Source organism: Drosophila obscura, unplaced genomic scaffold (genome assembly GCF_018151105.1).
Source record: "Drosophila obscura isolate BZ-5 IFL unplaced genomic scaffold, ASM1815110v1 contig_189, whole genome shotgun sequence".
Lineage (NCBI taxonomy): Eukaryota > Metazoa > Arthropoda > Insecta > Diptera > Drosophilidae > Drosophila > Drosophila obscura.
The window spans coordinates 110,972-119,179 of NW_024542777.1; the positions used below are offsets into that span (position 1 = coordinate 110,972).

The 8,208-nt window shown below is 38.9% G+C and overlaps 1 protein-coding gene across 1 annotated transcript; it reads left to right on the forward strand.

Moving 5' to 3' along the window:
- The first annotated feature begins 6,151 nt into the window (after positions 1 to 6,151).
- On the forward strand, positions 6,152 to 7,519 carry LOC111078126. The gene is made up of 3 exons (XM_022372666.2): positions 6,152 to 6,553; positions 6,727 to 6,902; positions 6,977 to 7,519. Exons 1-3 carry the CDS (start codon positions 6,438 to 6,440, stop codon positions 7,249 to 7,251), a joined length of 567 nt encoding a protein of 188 aa, XP_022228358.2. The 5' UTR covers positions 6,152 to 6,437; the 3' UTR covers positions 7,252 to 7,519.
- The last annotated feature ends 689 nt before the right edge of the window (positions 7,520 to 8,208 follow it).

The following is an 8,208-nucleotide window of genomic DNA, read 5'->3' on the forward strand; positions in this document are numbered from 1 at the left end:
ACCACCGCAGAGGCTATAAGGAGCCAAAAAGGGGCTGGAGCCCCTTTCATTACATTGCATTTCGAGGCATTTAGGTGTAACATATTTGCACAACACCATGACTGAAAGTTATTGAGATCGGATTGCAAGCGAGATAGCGGATAGCTCAGATATACCTCTATAATTATTTGCATCAGACTTGCTACCTTTCTTATGGAGCGGAATAATAAAAGATTCCTTCCAGATGGGGGGGAAGCCATGAAGAGATCAGTTAATGGATAGGGTGAAGAGTTTAAGCAGGGGTCCACAGAGAGCGTCGGCACAGTACCTAAGTACACAGCCGTGAACTTCTTTGGGACCTGGTGAAAGCACCAGCTTAACTAGTCAAAGATCATGAAGCAGTGAGCTTTCATTCAACAATGGGCTGAATATGCCATTCAACCTTGGTAAACTGTATGGATACGGCTGACCAGAGTAGCTTTAATGAGAATAGGTTGTTTGGAAAAATTTTGCAAAAAGATCGGCAATTGCCTGATCATTGTTCGCTGACATATTGAGAAATGATAGCGAGGTTGGATGTGCGGACGTTCTACTCTTACTATTTATGAAGCAGTAAAACTGTTTAGGGTCCTGTGAATATTGTATCCTGCATCGAGATAAGTAATTTTTATAGCATTGAGCGTTAAGAACGGAGAAATTTGACCGAGCTATTACATAGCGAGAAAGAGAAGAGGGCGAACCAACTTCTCGAAATTTTTTATAAAGTCATTATTTTAAGTTTTTTAGACTGGAGACTCTTTGGTAAGCCAAGATCTAACCGGACAAGAAAGTGGGACACAAGAATAAAAAAATGTGTCGAGTGCATTGTAAAAAATGTTTGTGCTCTTCATAATGTCAGTGCACAAGGACAGAGCGGACGAATCAAAATCCCTAATGAGGTTATTAAGCTTTGGCTTAACGAAAGCAGCGGACATGTTGAGATAGCCTATCCATTCGATCCAATACAGTAGGCCCAATATCGACCAACACTTCGAATGTAGGATGGTAGGAGTCTTCTGGTATAGTGAGCAGAAGGGCTCGGGTTAGCAACGCTATGGTCGGATCCGAGACAAAGCACAAAGATCAAGCAATCGACCCAAGGAATTTTTCACATGGTTGACTTGAGACAAGGATGGGCACAAGATTATTAGACTCGTTTAACGAAGACCAAACAGTACCTGGCGAATCGAAATCACCAAGAACTATCATATGGTCTTTATCTGAAAGCGAGCAAGAAACAGTTTTTAAAGCGGACAGGTGATGCTCGTATATTAGGATATCCGAGGAAGGTGGAATATACGAGCAAGTAATGAAAATGGAAAAGCCTGGGAAAATCAATTTTACGCACAGGAATTCCAGGTCTTGTTGAACCTGGACCGTGCAATGTTCCGACGTGAAGTTTGAGTCCACTGCAATGAGGACCCCACCTCCACGTCGTGACGAACGGTCATTTCTAAAAATTGTGTACCGACCTGCCAAAACATCGGAACTTAGGATGTCAGGCTTTAACCAGGTCTCGGTAAACACAATAACATGGGACGGAATGCGATTCTCTTAAGAAAAAGAGTGCTGAGCTTACTACGCAAGCCTCTAGCATTCTGGTAGGTAACTAAAAGAGAGGAAGTTAGTTTTATGGATGGGTAGAAGTTGAGGTGGAAGATGAGAGTAAAGATGGAGCACTGGTCAGACTACTGGGAAGAGTTATGGGGGGCCTATTCTTTTTCTTAGCCTTAAACTCTTTGACGACCAAATACTCCGGCCAAAACTTGGCGGAAAAAATGGTGTCAAATTGAGTCGGGGAGACTCTTATCTTAAAGGAAGATATTTCCCTGGCGTAAGAAAAGTTAAATTTTTCCACCTTTAAGCCAACGGCATTTATTTTGCTTTGTATAAAAGCGGTTACATCATTGGATGCAACGTCAAGGACTAGCCGCGAGACAAAAACTTGTCGCTTTGGTCGGACTCCCACCAGTGGTTTTGGCACCACAGGCCTAGTACCTGTGATGCCAGTATCCGGTGGTCCTGGACATCTATTAGCTGGTGGGAGCGAAACTGATGGGATAGTTAAGGAGTTGGGTGCGGACTCGACGGACACGGACGCTACAGACATGTCTAACTGCATACTCTCCGAAGTGACGCATTCGGCTCCCGAATCTGCAGCATCAGCAGCGATCGTTGCCCTTGGAGTAGCAGACGTAATCAACTGTCAACAGTCGGAGTAAGTTTTTCGGCTGCCGGCGGACATGAGGCAGTCGGCACATGCAAATCACGTGGAGTAGACTTCTTGCGCCTCGGAGACTCAGCCAGCAGCTGTAAACTGCTGAGTGTACATGGCCAAGAGCCGATCATATTGCTGTTTAAAGCCTACGATCAGCTCTTTGATGCCACTCCGCGTCTGCCTCATGAACGAACGCATGTCGTTTTCCACAGCACGGCATTCCTCACAACTATAATGCAGGCCGTTGTTTTGGGAAATGGCGTCTCCTACACGGCCCGAGATCTCTACACATTTTGCGTGCACTACGCTTTCGCAAAGCCAGCAAGGGATATTGGGCTGGTCATGGGTGATCTGCTTACAGGTTTTTTTGGCGCAGACGACAAAAAATTCCATAATAATGTCTTTTTTTTCGAGGAAAAAAAAGTTCAAAACAAATAGTAATCAGACCAATGTGCAGAGCAGAAGCTTAGAGCAATGCTTAAAGCGAAATCGATAAAAAACGAGAAGGAACGTGTGAGTCGCGTCCCCAGTACTCAGTCAGGATATACATTTGTGAGCATATGATTTTTTAGAGATTTATAATTTAAAAAAAAAAATGTACATTTTAAATTTTTTTGCTACATCCGTTATCTACATATACAATGTATATTCTACATCTAACATTTAGATTATACATGTACCATTAGATTTTAAATCTCTTCCGCTTTTTCTTTTTTCTTTCAAATATTTTAGCTTTAATTAAAAATTTTGTACTTATTTTTAAATTTCAAATCATTTATTAATCCAATTTTCATATCGTTCGTTCTCTTTCGTAATGACGTAATGACCTTGTTTTTTTCTTTTTTGGCTGTTTTTTGTCTTGAGATTGCGACACAAATCGCTCTAGAGGGAGGTCCCTCTAGAGCGAACGTTACGCAAAACTCCGCAAAAAACGACCCATATATGCATATACGTAGGTTAATAAATATTAAAAGAAATTAAAAAACAAAAATTTAGAAGTTTTTGTATTATCCAAACTTTTACAATAAATAGTCAAAGTTTAACTTTGTTGCCAGTGCGTATTTTCCTATGTAAAATGTAATTTATATATATATATATATATGTATATACAAATATACATATATGTAGATACCACCTCTTTTCGGCTGAGACTCCACTGTGCAACGGAGTGTCGGAAGCAGGTAGGTGTTGGTTCTGAGAGGTATCGAGGACTAGTAGTTCGATTCGTGGTTCCAAATCAAATAGACATTCGTGTAGTCTCAACATACATATATGTATCTAAGGATTTGAAAACCATCTTGGATTTACAATTATTAGGAATACCAGTACACTCAGTAACGATAACTCGGCTTAAGATATAGTTTTTATTCTTTAATTAATTGCTGAGGCTTGCGCAATTCTAAACAGAGTTAATTCGCGCCATAACATAAGGCGAAATCATAACATAACAAAACAGGCGAAAACAGTCTTCAAAAAGGAAGAAGAGGGCAATGAAAATTGTCGAAAAAAGTGAAAACAATTACGCCATCTATCCTATAAAACTTGACTTGAGTCTGATGTCGGATGTCTCTGACAAAAGCTCGTCGCCCTGAAACTGGTTTTTAATGTCCAGTGTCCGCCCGGAACAATTTTAAAATTTCCTCTACCAGACGAGTGCAATGGGGGCGCCACTGGGCCAATAGTGTCGCTAGAAAACCAAAAGATTCATAGTGGCGCCAAGTTTGCAAGAATGTTGCCAGCAACTTAACATGTTGCCAATGTCACAACAGCGTGCTGCCAACAACTCAACATGTTGCCAAAGTGCTTGCAGCATGCTGCTGGCAACAAACTTTCTAATGTTATTTTTGTAATTCTATGTAAAATGCAAATTCCCACGGTACGGTTTTGGGAAAATTTAAATGTTTACAAAAAGAGACAGAGATATGTATAACATATATCTGTCTCTTTCTTTCAACACTTTAACAGAAGAGAAAATGAATGTTAGAACTTTCCTTTACAATGTTAGTGTTAATTAAACATTAAATTCAAGAAAATCAAGACAAATCGAGACAAATATAGAAAAATATAGCACGTATACAAATAACGCACACAGCCACCATATTAAAACCACATACGAAATTGGTAAAAGAACCGAAAACTAAAGTCTTTATACTGTAAGTGGAAAAACTCAATTGCACAGAGAGAGTGCAGTGCATTCGCAAAAAATTAAATCTAATATTTCATATGCATAAACCCGAAAACCAACTGCATTTGAAAACCATTTCATTCCACATGACAAAGCAAATGTTTTTTGGAGATCAATTATATTTCAGTTTTTGTTTTTAATACCTGGTACTTTACGTTAAGGGTATGTCGAAATATGGGGAAACAGAAATTCAAAGATATTTCAATCAAATTTGATAGAATTAGTCGTCTATCTATATTCTATCTGCTATCAAAAAATCTTCATGATCGGAAAAATATTACAGCCGTACACATTGCACCACCTGGCACTGCTTGCACTTGACATGGCAGTCTGATATAGAGTCGAAAAGCGTGATTTTAAAAATAAAGTGGCAGGTAATATTTTCCTATAAAATGAGAATACAATATAATTTAATGATGCCGCCCAACTGGGTAAAAATGGGTTCATTTTTCCACTTTTGTAGAAAGAAAGGAAATTTCTTACTTAACTTCAAGTTCTTGTGGATTTTTTATTAAATGGTCTGATAAAATTTACAGAACCAAATCTGATCTATATCCCCAATTCAAATTATATACTAAGTGCCTATCCATTAAGAGTATAAGAAAAGTTGTTTCGGACTATTTAGTTTGTATATTAATTAACCTTTTCAGTTTGAATAATATTATTTTTTTTCATTTACCAGAAAATCAATGAATGAAGTTGCATCATTAAATTATTTTATTCGTGTTTAAAGAATGGGATTTATTTGAAAATTTGCGTCATCATTTGGAATAAGCATAATTATAGCGTATTAAACCTTCGTTGGCGATATTAGGCATATAAAAACGGGTTTTTAGTTTATCGCCAGATTTTTGGGCCATTGATAAAATTTGACAGACATTTATTTTCTGGACATTTATTTTCTGCTAAATGATGCCAGAAGAATATCTTAAGACCTTTGCATCTAGTGAACATACCGAAACGTTCGATGACAGCTGAGTTTGCCGGCTAGGTACATCACACGATGCTGCGTTCCTGGCTCTGTCGAAAATTGGTTTGGCTCGCAACAAAACTTATACTAAACTAAGCAATATTCATTTATTTCATTCGCTATGCTTTGAAAACTATTTTCTTATATCTCAGAATTTTTTTTCGCTAAATGGGATTAATATTCCTTTTTTTAAATGGTCGACCGAAAATACTTCCGCTCCACCTTCCTTTCACCTTAGCCGATTGGCTGTAGATTTTTTTTCATTGTTGTGGGATTTATTCGAATCTCCGAGTGATCAGGCTTTCGCGACTAATCTCTTTGCTCACATCTCAGCCAGCTGCTGCTGCTGCCTCAACGATTGCCTTTTGTGGGTTGAGTTGATCATTTTGCTTTGTTGACCATACGCTGCCTGCTCTTAATTGTTTGGCTGGTATGGAACTTCAATGCTGGGCCGACTCTGCTTCTGTTCCTGCTCGTCGTATCTTTTTTCTTTGAATTTGTATATCCTGTTAAAATAGGCGCCTCTGTTTTCCATTTCGCTGTAAAATTGTAAGTAAAAGAAAATCTGTTCTATTGCGCTGATGTTTAGAAACCCATAAGTTTAAGCGGGCAGAAAAGCTTCAATTTTGTTTGACAATTTACCATTCAATTTTAATTTCTATACTCTATACTTCTATACTTTCTATACATGTGCCTTGCATGTTTATTACAAAATATTATCAAACATTCAAAGCAAACACCGGAAAAACATGATTATTAGCTAGAATTTTCTAATAAAAATCAAATTACAAAAAACATGAATATTTTTTCCCCCAATCCGTTGATTGGGCCGAGTTTTTCTGGCTCCCGTCGTCTTGAGTTCAGGGGTGAGGCGGCTTCTTGGAATTGTGGAAAATACCTTCAGAACACGCATAACTAATTACGCATAGTTCCCCTTTTTCTTGTTGTCATCTGGTTTGGCTTATTTGATTTATACACAGGATTGAGGGATACTTACAAGGCGTTCGAAAAGAAATCAAGAAAGAAACATATTTTTTTGGGGACACATGTACAGAAAAGTTGGGTTGTATAATTATCATAGGCGCCGCACTAGACTGTATGGAATGACTTCTGATCAGAAAATCATGGGATATGGCGAGATCCGACAACCACAAATCCACAGGTAAAAACTAATTTAATATGCGGAAAATAATGTCTGGCGCAAGCGGCTTCGGGTCGTAATTTTCCCCATTTTTCATTTTAAATAATAATGACGCCAAGTTATGGAGTCTTCATTCCCGATTCATCTCGTAACGCTTATCATTTGAAAAATTTTTTTTTTTTTTTTTTTTGCAGAACAGGAAAGGAAAACCCCTGTGTGGCGCTTCCACGAAACTACTCGTATATATTTTTAAGCCATGAATATGCCATGAAAAATATTAATTGGACAGTAGCTGCAGCAGCGAGCCCAGCTGCCGGCGAACCTTATCATCCAATTAGTAACCACGAAAATAAGGATCGAAGAGGACAAAGTACGACAAACCAACAATGCTCAAAAAAGGAGAATAGAATACTTCTCTACCTTCCTTTCGACAAATGCTACTAGGGAAGCTGACTAGGAGTAAGACATCAGCAGCGGCGGCAGACGCGCAGCTGCAAAACGGAGATAATAAAAATGATGTCAAGTCGAGTTCAAAAGATGCTAGCGCGTCAACCATAAAACTAGCCGAAAATGACAACAAGATAAAACGAGCGGGACCGCCCCTGGCGAAGCCATCGATGACCTCCGGGCATGGGCCTCTAATTTGTGTAACTTGCCTACCCAACGGGCAGTCCAGAATTGAGATGGAAACAAAAGAGCATTCCATATATTTGCCATGACATTTGAGATTTTGCAGTCGATGATTTTCAATGCTGGACATTGTCTCAACAATTCTAAGGACTTCTCCTATTCTCTCAGTTTCTATCTCTGGAAAAAAGCAATAGAAAATGCACAAAATGGATTCGAAAATGTGCCTTAATCATGACACTTTGTTCTCCTGCTTTGTCTATTTTCTTTATTGCCAGAGATTTTTCTTTTGATACAATATAATGTAATGTAGGGTAAACTATGTTTTTACAGTTCGTAATATAAGTTTTGTTAATATTAAAAGCTGTAAAACCAAATAAAAGTAATGTTAATTAATTGAAATCAAGTCCCATCTGTGTCTTTTCAATTTTCGTTCACTCGCTTCAGGAGCTATTATTTAATTTAGAGCTATTATTGCCAGCCGAGCCAGAATACTCCCCAGTTACCAGCATCCTTGTGTGTGCTCCATGCGCATCCAGTTAGTGGATGCTTATTGATGTTGTTGTTGTCGAACTGCTATAGTATTTTTCAGTAGCGTTTCCGCTTTTGGCTTTGTTTACTTTTACGCTTTGGTCGCAAACAAAAGCCCCAAAGCCCCTCTACCCTACCCACCCCAACCGCAGGCCACCTCATGGCTTCAATAGACTGAACAAGCCACACTATGTTTGGGTATTTGTATTTCTTGTTTTCCTATTTCTGTTCCTTTTTCTCCGGTTTGCTTTTAGCCTGACTCCTGCGAATCCCTTGACAATGCAATAAATTGCGCAAAAATTGGAAAAATAGAATTTTAGCCGCACCATTCCCAGTAGCAACAACGGGGAAAATATCCTCTGGCTTTCACGCAATATATCCAGTTCTTCAGCTCTACGCCCCCTCATGGCTACGCCACCGAAATCAAGTGCTAAGCTTCCCACAACGCAATCAATTGATTTCTATTGTTTTGTTAAAATGTCGTGTCGCATCCCCAACTTCTCCTGGTTCTGCTCCCC